Source organism: Pangasianodon hypophthalmus, chromosome 17 (assembly GCF_027358585.1).
Source record: "Pangasianodon hypophthalmus isolate fPanHyp1 chromosome 17, fPanHyp1.pri, whole genome shotgun sequence".
NCBI lineage: Eukaryota > Metazoa > Chordata > Actinopteri > Siluriformes > Pangasiidae > Pangasianodon > Pangasianodon hypophthalmus.
Genome location: NC_069726.1, coordinates 5,207,944 through 5,224,231, shown reverse-complemented (window position 1 = coordinate 5,224,231; position 16,288 = coordinate 5,207,944). Strand labels below are relative to the sequence as shown.

Sequence of the window (16,288 nt, the reverse complement as noted above, 5' to 3'; positions counted from 1 at the left end):
GTTATCAAATATTAGCTCAACCAAGCCAATTAAAGCATATCCATTTTCACAGTAGAATTTTATCAGCCGTGACTGGACTAATTATGTGGCATTTTGAAAATTTGTACTTTAAAAACACAAAGAGAGGTCCTTTCCCATCATGCATTAAGAGTGAACACTTCCAACAGTTTCACTTTTCTCTATTTGCCTTTTATCACACTTGTGTCGAGTCAGAGATCATAAAAAGCCTAACACAAGCTGCAATAATCTTCAAATATATTGAGTCTACTTTCTCTGTCAACTCTAATTCCTTAGAGAAGTCGCTTCTACTCTGCTTTTTTTTATCGTTTTTTTTTTTTTTTTTTTAATAAGTCCCTGTCTTTGAAAAGTGTGCGCTAGCTCCCAGGTTTTTTTTTAATAAGTCCCTGTCTTTGAGAAGTCTACTCTAGATCCTGTTTCTTTTTCTTAAGACTGTTTGAGTGAAAGCTGGCTGTTAGGGAATACTCAATACAATCCCTCTCCCCAAAGTGGCTGCTGCTGTTTGCGTAATCAGAAGTTGCTCTCCAGATCAGCCTTAAATGACATAGAACACATGAATCCAGTGGTGTTTTTTTAGGTTTTTTGATGGTAATCCGCGTGTGAAAGCACTTCAGGGTCAGGAAACAGAGAAAGAGAGAGAGAGAGAGAGATTGGGACAGTTTAGGTGAAATTAACCTTTTTTAAAAAATTTTTAAAAAGGATTTTTGAATTTATTCACTCCAATTTTGAAACAATCTTTGGTTAAAACTTCTATTACTGATTAGACGTACATGAATGTGGTCTCAGATATACATCAAGCCTATTTTACATCAGTGTACATAGGTAAAACTATAATTTAAAACAAATTGAAACACTTCAAACATTTCTAAAGGCTTCTTGTTAAGTAAGTAAACCCTAAAACATGGAAAAAAAAAAAAGATTTCAGGAATAAAGGAAGTGGTTAGTTACTGTAAATATGCTAATACAACTAACAATTCGTGAAGGCTAAAACCCATTAATTAGTGCAGCCCCATTACCATAATTATAATTTCATCTAACCCATTAATAGCTGATGCAATAGTTTCACCAAATATGCAAATTTAACTACAAAATAATAAACTATCTGTTAATCACTACAATCGCATTACCATAAAGATCATTTAATTTAATTATTGATCAAAAAGTTAGTTCCACCATATATGGTAATATAGCTAAGAATGAATAAAGGCTAATTACCACAGTCTCATTACCATGATGCTAATTAGGTTAAATATGTTAATTAAAGAATAAGAATCAAGGAAGGTCAGTATGTGCTAATTACAAAAATGATGATTTTTTTTATATTCATGAGTACAGTAATAATTCCACCATTTTGTTAATATAGCAAAAAAAAAAAAAAAACAGGCCAGTAGCTACCAGTTAACACAGTCGTATTCTTTTAATGCTTTTTTATTTATTTATTTATTTATTTTTTTTTTTTTTACATTTTCAATTAGTTTTCATTGATTATTCAAATTGTTAGCATTTCCATTAAACAGGCTCTATAAGGACGGTTATAAAAGCTATATAAAAGCGCCATTATTATTAATAAATACAGAATAGGTTTATAGTCCAGTTTAAGCTGTTCTCATTATGTGGACTTTTCTGTAGTCATTAAGCCGTGGCTTTCTTTTTTCTTTTTTTTTTTTTTTCCTCAGAGGTGCACTTCAAAGCCGTGAATGTTAATGCAAGCCAAAAGCTCTCTGTAGTGTTTTCCACCTTTAATTCACCTCATAAATAAATACATAAAAACACAGTTCTGAACAGCCAGGCTCTGTCTCAGAAGTTTACAGAGAGACGGTAAAGAATTCAAATGTGCTTATTCTCGTTTTCAGGAATTTTCAAAGACACACATTTGGACAATCCGCTATAGGTTCAGTCGCCTGATGTTTGAAGCCATTTTGTTTCAATTTGTCTTTGTATTAAATGATTATTGCCTCTCCTGTGGAGGAATTAGTTTGACGCTTTTACATCTGAAATTATTCCTCATGCTGCCGTATTGATTCTTGATTGCGCGTTTTAACAGCTACAAATACAACAACGAATGAAAAGTACGTTAAGAAGATTGCTTTTATGTTTCTTAAAAACTTTAATAAACAATCCAGCTTAGAGTGCTTAATGCTCCAGTTTAAGCATTTAAGCAATTTATGTGCAAGCTTGTGTTAGTGGATTAACGTTTTCATTTTTAATCTGAATGGGAACATTTCTCTCTGCTCATGTTTTATTAAATATATTTTATAGAATGCCGGAAAATGAAGTCAACACACTGTCAAGCAAGCTGTCCAAATTCAGCTCTCTGGGCTCCAAACATCGTTACAGGTTAGTAACTTGTGTCCTGGACTACAACAGTGAGAGAGAGGAAGAAGGCAGAAGGTCTATTACATACGTAGTTTAATGAGATTATAGATATTTGGGGTTTATTAATAATGCACCTTTTCTAATTGTGTATGGCATTCAGGAGAAGCATACATGGTGCAGGCAGTTATATCAGTTATACCAGGGGTTCTTAAACCTTTAGCACTCGGATACCTCATTAATTAAAAAAAAAAAAAAACTTCCAATATAGATTAATTTACTGTTTAAATAATAAACTCATTATTTAAATGTGTACAGTGATATTTTGCCTATTGATTAGAGCCCTAGAGGTTTTATTCCTGAACTTTCCACTCACATAACACTTTATTATTTTTTTTTTTTAATTAAAATTGTCATTTGATTGTCATTTGAAGTTATCATTATTTATAGGCCTAATTATTTTTAAGTTATTGAGGTTTGGATTAAACCCATTTAATTAAATTCAACATTAAAATACTCGAACTGGTGCATCATGTCCAGTTTTTTGGCTTTGTGATATTTCATTTCAAAATAGTTTCCATTTTTATAACATAATTTATCTATAATAATAAGCAAGAAACGTAGAAAACCAATACTGAAAAAGGTAAACCCTTCCTGTGTATCCTGGCTCCATCTGAGTGAGTCACATCTCTGTGAACTTTGTCCATTTTTGTTTTTGTTTTTTTTTTTTTGTTTTTTCATTTTACTGATATCCCCCAGTGAACAGGTTAAAACAGGTACACCAATTACAGTAAACAGGCTGAAACACGTACTAGCATCATAGTAAAGGCTAAAACATGAGCAAGCATTACAGTAAACAGACTAACACGTGACCTAGCATGAACCAGGCAAAAACATGAACTAGCATTACAGTAAACAGACGAACACGTTAACTAGCATTACAGTAAACAGACGAACACGTTAACTAGCATTACAGTAAACAGACTAACATAAGAACTAGCATTACAGTAAACAGACTAACTAGCATTAAACAAGCTAAAACATGTACTAGCATTAGAATTAAGTCTAAAACAACTAAGACAAAAACAAGACTAATACGTGAACTAGTATTATGGTAAACAGGCTAACACATGAACTAGCATTCTAGTAAGAAATCTAACCTGGAAGTAGTACTAATCATAAATAATTCAGTAGTAATTATTGCTTAATTAAGTAGTGAGGCTAATTTAATTGAAGCCACCAAGATGTGAAATCTATAACATTTAAAAACTGTTCTGGTTTCATGTGTGTGGATGTGTAAAGAAATTCTTATTTTGCAATACAAATGGCACATTAAGTGATTGTACTCGATGTTGTTTTTCATAGTGGGAAGACCGCCATGCAGATGGGAAAAGATCAGTGTGTGGGTTTGCCCAGGCCGAATCTGGAGGTGGTGCGCACACGCAGTAAAACTTACCCAAAGAGGAGCACTCAGCCCACAAGTGAGCATCCATCCATCTAACATCCATCACCAACACACTGTCTAATTATTACAACACAAAAATGCACTTGTTCTAATGCTTTATCGCTTCCATAGTAACAGCTCATTCACAGGGACTTGTATGGCGGACGCTCTACGTAATTTAGGATTAACAATAAAAGGATTGAAAACGTATTGTTATTTAACAAAGAAATATGGTGAAGCTTTCTATAAGGAGACATTTATTTATTATTTACGGAAGGAGTCTCCAGTGTCAGAGCTTTGCAACAGCAGTAAGTTTTCCACCATGGGAAAGTCTTCAGGACAGAGTAGTTTGCGTTTGCAGTGTCTCAGGAACATGACAAGCTGGCGAGGGTACGACTCTTTATAGCTGCTAAAACATAAGTGATAATAAGAACTAACTCGATTCGCAGACATTAAATGCAACTATAAAGTGACAAAAATGACAAAATAGTGTTTGTTAATAAATAGAAAATTGTAATCATTGGCAAATTGCTGTGGCATAAGAGGAATAAAACACTTGCTGTTATTGGAAAATAATCAACTTCAGGATGATATCGAGCTGCAACACAATGTCGTTGATTAATTTCCTACAATGACGCAACCTGCAGCAATTTGTTCCATACATAACACCATTCCCAGCTGTCAGTATAGCCTTGTACATGATCACACCACAGCCTCAGGGTAATGGTACTTCAGCATAGTTGTGTAGATGTAATTATTAACACTAATCTCTGAAGAATTAACATTTATATTGTAATATGCTGCACAGGCGTGCACTAATCCTGTTATTCTGGATGCGCAAATCATTCCACTGCTAGCCGTGTTAATTACAGCGATTGTGAGATTAGGTTCACTTCAATAACTCGCAGGTGCGTTGACGCAAGCAAGTTCTATCCATAACAGCTTTCATTTAGTCATCTGTCAAAGAGCGCTTGGTTCCCCCGAGGTTCCCTATCACCCAAATATGCACTCACTCTGTCTATCTTTCGCAAATATTGGCTGTATGTACACCGTGCATGTCATAGCACATTGTAAATTATAGTGTGGATGTTGAAATTACAGGATGTTGAAATCAATACAAATGTCGTACACCACTATAACCATTTCAACCAACAAAACATAATCAACTTAAATTTTACAGCAAATTTTGAGCGTCAGAGTTTTTTCCAAAGAAATTTTCCTTATTCTTTTTCTTCACGCGCATGTAAGGAGAAGGCTTTCGCAGGCAAAGAAGGAGTGTTGATTAGATTTAGGTGAATGCAGTCTGAAAATAAAAAAAGGGTTTGATTGCTACTTCGACTGCAAGAAAATGAACAGATGCATATCAGATGTGAGGAAAAAAAATCTAACGACTGTTTTTTGGACACATTTTGAAACAGACTTTTTAAAATGGGTTGGAGTGGGATTTAAAAAGATATGTACTGCTTAATTTAAAGACCCAATACAACCCTGTTATTAATGTGAAATCCGAATTATCTTATAAGATTGACAAATAACACTTTACGGATATAAAGAAATTAATAATTGATTCATAAAAAATTCATAATCATTTAACCCTTTCAAATCCCAGATTATTAATTAGTTATATTCTCAGTAATGTGGATAACTAGTTATGAACACTGTAGTTAGTACACTTAAAACACATACATTATATGGTTAAAAGTTTGCGGACACCTGACCATCACACCCATATGTGCTTGCTGAACATCCCATTCCAGATTTACTCCCCCTTTGCTGTTATAAAAGCCTCCACTCTTCTGGGAAGGCTTTCCACTGGATTTATGAGCGTGGCTATGGGGATTTGTGCTCATTCAGCTACAGGAGACATAGTAAGGTTGGGTACTGATGTCAGGCGAGGAGGCCTGGGGCGCAGTCGACGTTCCAATTCATCCAAAAGGTGTTCAGTGGGGTTGAGCTCAGGGCTCTGTGCAGGCCACTCGAGTTCTTCCACTCCAACCTTAACACACCATGTCTTCATGGAGCTTACTTCGTGCACAGGGGCATTGTCATGCTGGAGCAGGTTTGGGCCTCTTAGTTCCAGTGAAGGGAAATTTTAATGCTACAGCATACAAAGACATTGTAGACGGTTGGGTGCTTCCAATTTTGTGGCACAGTTTGAGGAAGGCTCACATATGGTTGTGATGGTCAGATGTCCACGTACTTTTGGCCATATAGTGTATCTAAAACTAAATCTAAATTGCTTGTTTTTATTTTCAATAACTGGCACAGTTAGCTACGAGTGTAAAAAATCTCATTATTATTATTCCCCAGTATTAAGCCATCCAGCTGGTGCAAAAAAATGAATGCAGTTCTTAGAGGGAAAGCGAACCATTAGTTGTTTATCATGAGAAATATTATTCAGTCATGCCTCTGAATTATTCAGTAACTGCAATACATATTATATATACAGTATATAGTTACAAGAGTGAGGAATGAGAATCTGTAGCCGTGATACTTCCTTGAAGGGTTGAAGGGGTTAGAAATTGCCATCGTCTAGCCCCCTCCTGTGATATTGGCCATGATCCAGTCCACATGGTTGAGAAGATTGGGAAGCCTAAATGTCACAGACTAAGGATGCTTTCACTAGTCCATTTGAAGCAAACCCTGGTGTGTTTTCCACCTTGGCGCACTTCATTTGGGAAGATAAACACAGCGATCACACTGGTATGGACCAAAACAAACAAACCAAGAGCAGCTGAGCAAGGAGTGAGCATTAGTGTGGTTCGACTGCAGTGAGAAAGCGATTCGACTCTGAATCCCAGCTGCAGGATGCCATGTGTGTTGGGTTGCAGCATTTTTTGCTGATAAACTGAGCCGTGAGCCGCCAAAGGATAGTTGGACCAATGAACAAAAAGAGAAACTAAACACTAGATGTGTTACACAAAACATTTTAAAGTAGTTATTTATATAATTATCTAACTATCATCTACTTCTCTAATAATTAGGTTTGCCGTGCTCTGGTTATTTTGCTGATTTCGACATGCACTTGATTAAGTTTAGTACGTTTTCAGTGCTACCTGCTTCTCAGCCAGTGTTTCTATTTTTTTTTTTGATAAATTATGAAGCCAGACAAAAGAGCAAACAAACCAAAAGTATCAGTGTTGCTCTGATTCTGACTAAAAGTTATTAAAATGCGCTACGATAACTCTTTCGGGTCAACTCCTACTGCTCTTCTAAATCATGCATGCATTACACAGAGTTAGTCAGCAGTTTCAGCCTGAGATAATTAGATTTCTTACTTTACTTGGTGACTTTATTTGGTGATAGATCCCCACAGACACTGTAAGTTATGCTTAAACCTGACAGTGATGTATTGTGCTGTGTGTGGAGATGTAACATTAATCTGAAAGTGAAATAGTACACATACTCCTCCGCTATGTCTTCTAGGCTTGAACAATGGGAGCCGATCAGTCACAAAGGCAGGAAATTCCCTGGGTGAAGGCCAGGCTAAAGCCAGCACACTCCCACCAGCCAAGAGGTACTGACCTCACACACTTTTGTTTGATAAAGACTGTGCAGTGAAGCAGATTGTAGACGTATTGTCAATTCAATATAACAGAGTGAGATTAAAGACTTGTTTCATTTTGTCCAAGCCCCAAAGTGTCCAAGACAGAGAGCATTTCCGAGGATCAGCCAAGCAAGCACATGGCCCCCTGGGACGAGAATGCACCACAGAGGTACGGTTATAATAGAGGTTGTGTTTAAAGTGTGGATGAAGTTTTGGATAATCCTGCATGTAAACATGCACAAATACACACAAGCCACGACTTATAGCGAGATAAAGATCAAGTACTGGATTAAGTCGATTTCCCTTCCAACCCCTTTGAAAACAAATCTCAAATCACTCCAAAGGTATTAGTTGCCAACTGTGTCTCCCATTACTTCAGAACATGAGCTAAGCTTTCTGAAGAAAATGCCAACAGCTTTGGATTTACCATTTTTCCCTTTCATTCCACGCCACAGTTTCAGTGTGAAAGTCTGTCATTCTTTGTTTTTCCTCAGCGGGCTGTACAACTCGGCCAGCGAGCGAAACAAATCTCCCAAATTCCCGAACACACGCAGACGTTCGCCCTCAGGAGGCAGCGAGAACGAGGTTATGAACTCCTCGAAGCACAGGTACAGAGTGTGTGTATGTGTGTGTATGTGTGTGAATACCTGCTTAAAAAAAAACACTTCCTACTGGGAACTCTTATTATTCAATTAACAATTTTCCCATCAGTATCTAATAATAGTAATGACTAATAGAAAAAATAAACAACATTATGCTTTAAAGGTAGAGTTCTTTTAAAATCCCATACTATGTTTTTTCAATCCTGTGGTAATTTTCCTAGCACTCAGATGAAGTCATGCACATTTCTGATGATTCCCTTTCACTGACGCACCTGAGTCAGCTAATTATCAAGCTGTTTCTGAGCTGATTCAAGCATGTCAGAGCAGGAAATGCAATATAATATACATAGTATGAGATCTCGGTGACCAATTCCGGTTTTTATGCTGTTTGATTACAGCAGGCTTATAAGATCACTAGTGGTCACACTGTCTAACATGAGCCCGATAAAATAATTTTTGTATAACAGCACGGCTCAGACAGTAGTTGCAGGTGTAACATGAATGATAGTTTTATATTAATGTGCTCTTTCTGATACGTTATTGTTTCTATAGTAACAGCCCATAACATAAGGATTTGTACAGCAGATGCTCCACATAATCTAAGCCTAATATTAAATGGATTTAAAAAAAAAAAACGTGTTGTTTAACAAAGTAAAATGTACAATCATTGATGTGACAGTTTTTGTTAGGAGACGTTTATGTAACATTTATTGTTTGCAACAGTAATGGTGCTTTGCACAGTTTACGCTTTCCGGTTTCTCTGCAAAATGACAAGCTGCATTTTTTTTTTTTTTTTTAGAGAGAGTGAGAGTGTGAGAGAGAGAGAGAGAGAGAGAGAAGGAGAGGTTGGTAAGGGAATGACCGTTTATCACAGCTATAACAGAATTGATAACAGGAACTAACTTGTCTCTCAGACGTTCACGACAGTGAATCTAACTATAAACCTCTAAAATGTGTGACGTGTCGTTCATTAATAAATGAAACTTTGTAACATCACTGGCAAAGCGCTAGGGTGTAAGTGGAATAAAACACTCCACACACTTTGGGATGGTAACACACCACCCAGCGTGCATTATTTTCATATAACCTCACGGTCTGTCGTGTGTTATTCCTTACTTCTGGCATTCTGGGGTTGCATAAACAGAAACCTTCTTCAGAGTATGTTTTGTTGATGTTTTGTTGATGTTTTGCCATTGCCATTACTGTGTTTGTAGCTGTACTGTGACTTTTGCGTCCTCTTATGACATCTTTCTATTGGTAGCTTTTAGATGAGCTTTGTAGCTGAGATTTTAATCAGAAATCTGAGAGAATATTTTCATCTTTGCTCACACTGACACTAAATCAGCTGATGGTGAACACACCCGCCATGTGTTCTAAGACCTCTGATCTTTACTCATGACTAAAGAATTTTTCTTCGATTTTTGTCTGTGAAAGCCAAATGAGGCTTAAATTATACAGTCTAAACACGGCTCTACCTGACTCTGCACCTTGCGTTATTATTTCTGTTAGAGGCGAAACATGTTCACACACTTTCCCGAGAAATGCTCACGGCAGTGGCAGCCCAGTAGTTACAGTTCTAGCCTACTGATCAGAAGGTGATGAGTTTAAATCCCACAGCTTGAGCTTAATTCTGTGCTGAGTTATGGCTGACTCTACACTCCGAGCCCAGCTTCCTAACAAGCTAGAATACGTGAAGTAAGGAATTTCACTGTGCTGTTCTTAGGACATTTGAGTCTTTCTTTTCTTTTTGCATTCGTGGAAATGTTTTTGTGGTACTTGGACTCCCTCTAGTGAGAAATCAGTGTAACAGTTCATTCATGACTGTGAAACAGTTCACTTTAATAAGGTGACACTTAATCAATAGTCTGTAACTGTTCAATATCCTGCACTGAAAAAAATGCAAACAAGATGAAAAACACACCAACGTGCTTTATTCAGATTCCTAGGCGATGCTGTGTGAAAATAATAGAAGTATTTCAGCTCTTAATATCTATAAAACATGATGGAAAGGTGTAAAGAGATTCAGACCATCAATATCCTAGAGCTTTAGACTCAGCAGCGAGCCGTCTAGATCCTTCCCTAGGCTAGGCACTGATGAAAGAAACCCTCCGAATAAATAAGTAGTGATAAAGCATCAAAGCGCATAGGGAACCTATCTCACAGCCTGAATTTGTAAAGACCTGGATGGCAAAAGCCAAATGCTATGATCGTGTGCTCTTACAGGAAAGGCCAGAGCAGTGAGGATCCATCCAGCAAACAGCACCGGAGAAGGTGGGCAGTTCAGTTTATTTATGAAAATCACTGCAAAGTTTGGAATGATGTGGTTTTTTTTTTTTGGTTTTTTTTTTTAGCAAAAAAAGCATGTTTTCTATTGACAAAAAGTGGTAAGCTGTAAGATGTATTTAGATATGCAGGTCTGATTATCATAATATTTTACAAAAACAAGTGCAAGTCACCCAAAATCATATATAAAAGCTAAGCAGTTATATACATTATTATTTAAAAATTAAATGCAGTAGTTCTTCGCAACAGCTGAAATCTCTGGAGATATATTTTTTGCCTTCTCATCAACTTTTAACCCCTCTTGTTTGTCCCCTCAGGTCACGTTCCCGAGGCAACACAAGCAGCGGCAGTGAGTCAGAGAATTCCAACAGAGAGCATCGTAAAAAGAGGAACCGGTACAGAATCTTTTCTTTGCCCACGCACTAAAACCAACAGAAGAGCAAATCAGTCTTGGTGGTCTTCATATAGAAAGTGTCATTAGCTGTGGACAGTGTGCTAACTCTGAAACTGCTTACAGAGAAGACATATCATCTAATTTAACATCTAATAAATCAGATTTTGGTCTGTGATAGTTGTTTGTACGTGTTTGCTGTAGGTCCCGGCAGGAGAACGAGATGGTAGATTCCGGCCCGCAGTGGGAGGCTGTGCTTCGCAGGCAAAAGGAGAAAAACCCGAATGACCCCAACCATCGCCGCTCGCGCCATCGCTCTAGATCGTTAGTATTTCCGTTTGTATCCGATAGTATTTCCACTTCTCCTTTCAGTACTGCAGTGTTGTCAAACAAAGCAGAGGTTTCCCCGAGCACTTGTTTGTGGGTTCCGTCTCGTATCAACTTACAATGATACAAAGTTATTTTCCACTCAAATGATTGGAAAAACAAAACTCGTTCTCATAAGATTTCGTTTTAAAATCCTTTTTTTCTCCAAAAACATGGAAAAATTGACAGATGAAAAGAGACAGATGAAAATTGTTGAAAGCTGTGGTCTTAAAGAGACCACAGTCCAAACCTAAGAATATAAAGAAGCTTAAAAGATCCTCTAAAATCCTGCTGTTATTCTCTTCATGGGGAGATACGACAACTGTGGGGTTGCTGATCATCTTAAAACCAGGGTTTTGCAGAAGAAAATTCCACTGCTTAAGAAAAAAAAAAACATCTTATGTCTGAAAAAGCTCATTCATGCATCGTATGTTTACTCAGTTTCATGAAGGGTGTAAATAATTGACCGTATGTTGTTTTTTTTTTTTTTTTGTAGGAGAAGTCCAGATGTTCAGGCGAAAGAGCAGCTGTGGAAGCATATACAGTAAGTATGATGAGCAGCTCTGATAAAGCCTATGTGAACTTTTTTTACTTGCTCCTGGCAGACAGATACTGTGGTTTGGATGATTCACTCTGTCACAGTTGTAATGATGTGTGTGTATTTGTGTGTGTGTGTGTGTGTGCGCAGGAAGGAGTTGGTGGATCCATCCGGTCTGACAGAGGAACAGCTGAAGGAGATTCCGTATAAGAAAGTAGAGTGAGTGAATCAATCTCTCCTGTCTTCACTAATCAAGATAGTGTGTTACTGAAAATATGCTAACAGTAATTCCGAACAAATTCCACAATGCCTGAGTACAGAGGTGTCTCTCTGTGGAATTAGAAACAGAGTAGAATATAGCTTTAAGGCTAACACCAACTGTATCCAAAAATACTGTAGAAGATGTGACAATCATTTTATTGAGTGTGACTAACCAGTACTCTCAGGGGCGGATTAATGCACAGGCTAACCTATCAAATCCTTATCAAATCCTACACATATATTCGATTGATCCATAATTATTATTTTTACAGTAGTAGGCTAATTACTAGTGTTACTGGACAGAGATTTTAAAACAACAGGCAACTGACAAGCGATCTTTGCGCATTACGGGTTAACATCACACCTCCCTACGTCAATTTCAACTGTAACTTCACTAACCTACAAACAACAGATACAGGGCCGTGACCACCATAGACACTGAGGAGGACGCGTCCCCTCAGTAATCAGATATGGCCAACTTGCCCCCCAGTATTTGATAGTTTTGATGCTGCTGTGCTGAACTCCATTATGCACCGCTGTGTATGTTGTTAGGAAGACAAAAAGTTACAGTTACATTTTTTAAGATGGTCTACCTCGGCGGTCTAGCAGCGCTGGTCAATGTCAAAATGTTTAAGATAGCCAATCAAATCAAAGAAGGCGGGCTTTACACTGTTCACAGAAGCCGCGGGATGCTTCAGTTTTAATGGTAAGATATAAGCTAAGTAGCTAAAGTTTAATATTTGATAGCTGTTCTATGATAGAAATATTAAACAACTGACAGTAATATCCAGGGATGCAAACATTTACGTGATTCATGTAATGTACTGCGTTATTGTCAGTGTGACGAGATATTTTCAGCATATTAGGCATAAGATTAAGAATGACAGTGTGTGCATGTTGTGAATGAATTTAATGAAAGTGGTCACCTAGATTTCCTGGTAGACTTTCTTTAAATTCACTTGTCTAAGAAAATGATTCATGAAACTCAAAGCGGGAGAGTTATCATCCTCAGACTTAAACTAGAACATGGTAAAATGTGTGGATTTGACTCAAGTGTGTTTTTAGGTTGTGTGTGTGTGTGTGTGTGTGTGTGTGTGTGTGTGTGTGTGTGTGTGTGTGTGTGTGTGTGTGGTTGGGGGGGGGGAGCGGCAGCTCTTAAAATCCCTGAGCCTAGGGGCCTGTGTAGACCTTAATCCGCCCGAGTACTCTTGTTCCTGAACTCCCAGTCCTATTTAATGCTTGAATAAGGATCTGTATGAATGTTTTTTTAGGTTACCGTATAACAGAAAAAAAATTTCTTAATAGAAGCAGCAGAAATCCAAAGAAATTACACAAAAATGTAATGAATACATGAATAGAAGAGAATCTTCTTAATAAAAACACAGACACAACAGACAAAATAACATTAATGCAAGGAGGCTCAGTGTATTTATCACTGCACATTTAATAATTCATTAGAAGGTACAGTAAGATTTCATGAAACAACATCAACCATAGCTATCCAGAGAAGAACAGTTATTGGTTAAAATATTGCAAACTTTGTCCGGTTCAGGAAACATGGCAATGAAAGATCCGTCTCTAATTGGAGAGCTGAGCCAAATGATCTGACTCATTAAAAAGAGCTGAAATTCATATCCATGTGACAGTTTAAGTGTTAGCAATATTTGAGCACAAAAGGTGGCTTATGGGGGGGTGATATTGCCAATTACATAATGAAAAAAAGATTTTTAATTCTATCTCCCCTACTGGCTGTCAATGTGACAAAATATCTCATTTCAGAACTCAAGGTGACCCGATCCGTATCCGGCACTCTCACTCTCCCCGGAGCTACCGACAGTACCGGCGCTCACACTGCTCCGATGGAGAGAGGTCTGTCCTCTCAGAGGTCAAGTGAGTCCAGGAATAATTTTGGTCAATTCAAAGATCACGTTTCTTTCAATAGGTCATTCACAGGTGATAAGAAACAACTCGAGTGTCAAACTCATCTACACAAAGTTATTGCTGGGCTCAGGTGTGTGTTTTTTGTATGTTTCTTTTTAGCTCTCGGACTGATCTGGTGCCTCCACTTCCTGTTACGCGCACTGTAGACATGACAGGGTCCTGTACTGCCACCTCACAGGTCAGTTTCTGTTCTCTGGAACAGTGCTTCATTCAGGGAAAACACTGCCATGCACAAGTTCAGAGTCATATGTCATGTGAATATGAGGTTACTGTCCCATGTCCACCGTCTCTTATTTAAACTTGAATCCCAGCAATGCCACAGCCATCCAGGAGTCTAAGAGAACGTAATGGGCTGTGCTGTCTGGGTGGGAAGGATGACATTACTTTCTCCCCTGTCAATCAAAGTGACATTAGCCAATCACGCACATCTGTGAGTCCATGTATGCGGAAGAGGGCAGATAGCCCATTCCTCTGTGTATGTTAACTGTTAGCTCTTGTGTGATAGGGGAGAGTGAGCTAGTGGGTGGGAATTGGCAAATGACTAAATTGGGAGAAAAAAATTTAATTTTAAAAATAATAATTGAGTTGAACAGATATTGAGAATGTTAAAATACAGTTTATTATAAAAAGATTATCTGAGTCAATAAAACATCCATTATAATACACAGTACATGACGCCTAACTTATCAAGGGCTTGGAAATCAGCATACAAGCTTTAACACAAGTGCACAGGTGTCTTAAACTGTGGAGAACGCCAAATGCACAGCTCTGTGTGTGTATTTTCTACAAATATTACTTTCCATAGATAATCCAACATTCTGAAAACACTGAATGCACTGTTTTTGTCTATAATTTGACAGTTACAGTGTTACACATACATATCAACTGCTTACTTTTCATGAAGGCCAGACAGTTTTACTTTGCATGAATGTGCTCAGAAATGACAGGTTGCTGCGAGATGGTTTTACAGTCTTGTTCAGAAATGTCTGTGTTTTTCTTTCTGCAGAAGAAGAATGGATCCAAAGACAACCTTTCAGAGAGCTCTGGACAAGAGACAAAAAGCAGCATCAAGGCGGCGAAAACCTCACACAGCGCCCGGACGAAAAACGAGACGTGACCGCTTTCACGATTTTCACCATGAAAGGTTAGGAGAGGTAATGGACAATATACTGAGACCTGGAAGTATTCAACACTAATAGATGGAAATTTCAGACAGACATGGCACAAGCTTGTCTGATAAATAAGTTAGTGTTAATTTAAAAAAAAAAGGCATTTTGTACTTTTATTAACAGAACGAACATGATCATTACAAGCACACAAGTGTTTTAAAAACCACTCATTCTATTCTGACAATCAAGTGAAGGATAATGCATCATTTATATAGTGAACATGGCACAGGCTTTAAGGTGTTACAGTGAACACTGATTTTGACATTTTATACAGTATTAAATATTCTTGAACTCGTTATCGTACATGTGGATATTATCAGGCAAAGAAACTGTATTTGTGTCCTCCGATGATAGACTAAATTCTGTAGGAAATTGTTGCTGCTGTAACTCTTTGTATTGTCTTTCTCTGCTGTTAGGAAATACACTGTACATGTTTAACTGTAGCTGAGTGGAGACTCAATAAAATAAATTCTACTCAACGGCGATGTAATAGTCGCTATTTTCATGTTATACAGTATATATACACACCGATCAGCCATAACATCAAAACCACCCGCCTAATATTGTGTAGGTCCCCCTTGTGCCACCAAAACACTGACCCCTCATGGACTCCACAAGACCTCTGAAGGTGTGCTGTGGTGTCTGGCACCAAGACGTTAGCAGCAGATCCTTTAAGTCCTGTAAGTTGCGAGTTTGGGCCTTTATGGATCGGACTTGTTTGTCCAGCACATCCCACAGATACTCGATCGCATTGAGATCTGGGGAATTTGGAGGCCAAATCAACATCTTGAACTCTTTGTCATGTTCCTCAAACCATTCCTGAACAACTTTACAGTGTGGCAGGGCGCATTATCCTGCTGAAAGAGGCCACTGCCATTAGGGAATACCGTTGCCATGAAGGGGTGTACCTGGTCTGCAACAATGTTTAGGTAGGTGGGACGTGTCAATGAAACATCCACATGAATGCCAGGACCCAAGGTTTCCCAGCAGAACATTGCCCAGAGCATCACACTGCCTCCGCCAGCTTGCCTTCTTCCCATAGTGCATCCTAATGCCATCACTTCCCCAGGTAAGCAACACACACAAACACACACCCAGCCATCTAGATGATGTAAAAGAAAACGTGGTTCATCAGACCCGGCCACCTTCTTCCGTCCACTGAGTGTGCCTTCCATGCCAGAAGAGGTCTCATCCTCAACGCAACAGAACACTTAATCTCCTGAGCAATTCATTACAACTCACACTATGCTAGCAATAAATAGATACATTATTGTATGTAATCTTAATAAGTCTCACTGCCTTTTCAGTCAAATATTAAATACTCAATATTTTTGGTGGATGAAATTTCAGAATTATTCATTCCAGTGATGGATGTTAACAGCATAAAAATTTCAGATCAGATATTCAGTGCTATT

The 16,288-nt window shown here is 37.9% G+C and overlaps 1 protein-coding gene across 2 annotated transcripts in view; it reads left to right on the top strand.

Moving 5' to 3' along the window:
* The window catches only part of epb41l4a (erythrocyte membrane protein band 4.1 like 4A), a 52,080-nt gene extending 36,728 nt beyond the window's left edge, over nucleotides 1–15,352 (top strand). Inside the window, exons 11-23 of one of the 2 annotated variants that reach the window (XM_026944030.3) lie at nucleotides 2,278–2,355; nucleotides 3,697–3,812; nucleotides 7,202–7,292; nucleotides 7,408–7,491; nucleotides 7,817–7,930; nucleotides 10,148–10,195; nucleotides 10,525–10,602; nucleotides 10,803–10,922; nucleotides 11,461–11,508; nucleotides 11,653–11,721; nucleotides 13,543–13,653; nucleotides 13,804–13,882; nucleotides 14,711–15,352. In XM_026944030.3, the coding sequence (XP_026799831.3) occupies nucleotides 2,278–2,355; nucleotides 3,697–3,812; nucleotides 7,202–7,292; nucleotides 7,408–7,491; nucleotides 7,817–7,930; nucleotides 10,148–10,195; nucleotides 10,525–10,602; nucleotides 10,803–10,922; nucleotides 11,461–11,508; nucleotides 11,653–11,721; nucleotides 13,543–13,653; nucleotides 13,804–13,882; nucleotides 14,711–14,821 (1,147 nt within the window). In that variant the 3' untranslated portion in view covers nucleotides 14,822–15,352. The remainder of the gene's footprint in view (nucleotides 1–2,277; nucleotides 2,356–3,696; nucleotides 3,813–7,201; nucleotides 7,293–7,407; nucleotides 7,492–7,816; nucleotides 7,931–10,147; nucleotides 10,196–10,524; nucleotides 10,603–10,802; nucleotides 10,923–11,460; nucleotides 11,509–11,652; nucleotides 11,722–13,542; nucleotides 13,654–13,803; nucleotides 13,883–14,710) is intronic. The other variant, XM_053241192.1, reaches the window with a different exon arrangement.
* The last annotated feature ends 936 nt before the right edge of the window (nucleotides 15,353–16,288 follow it).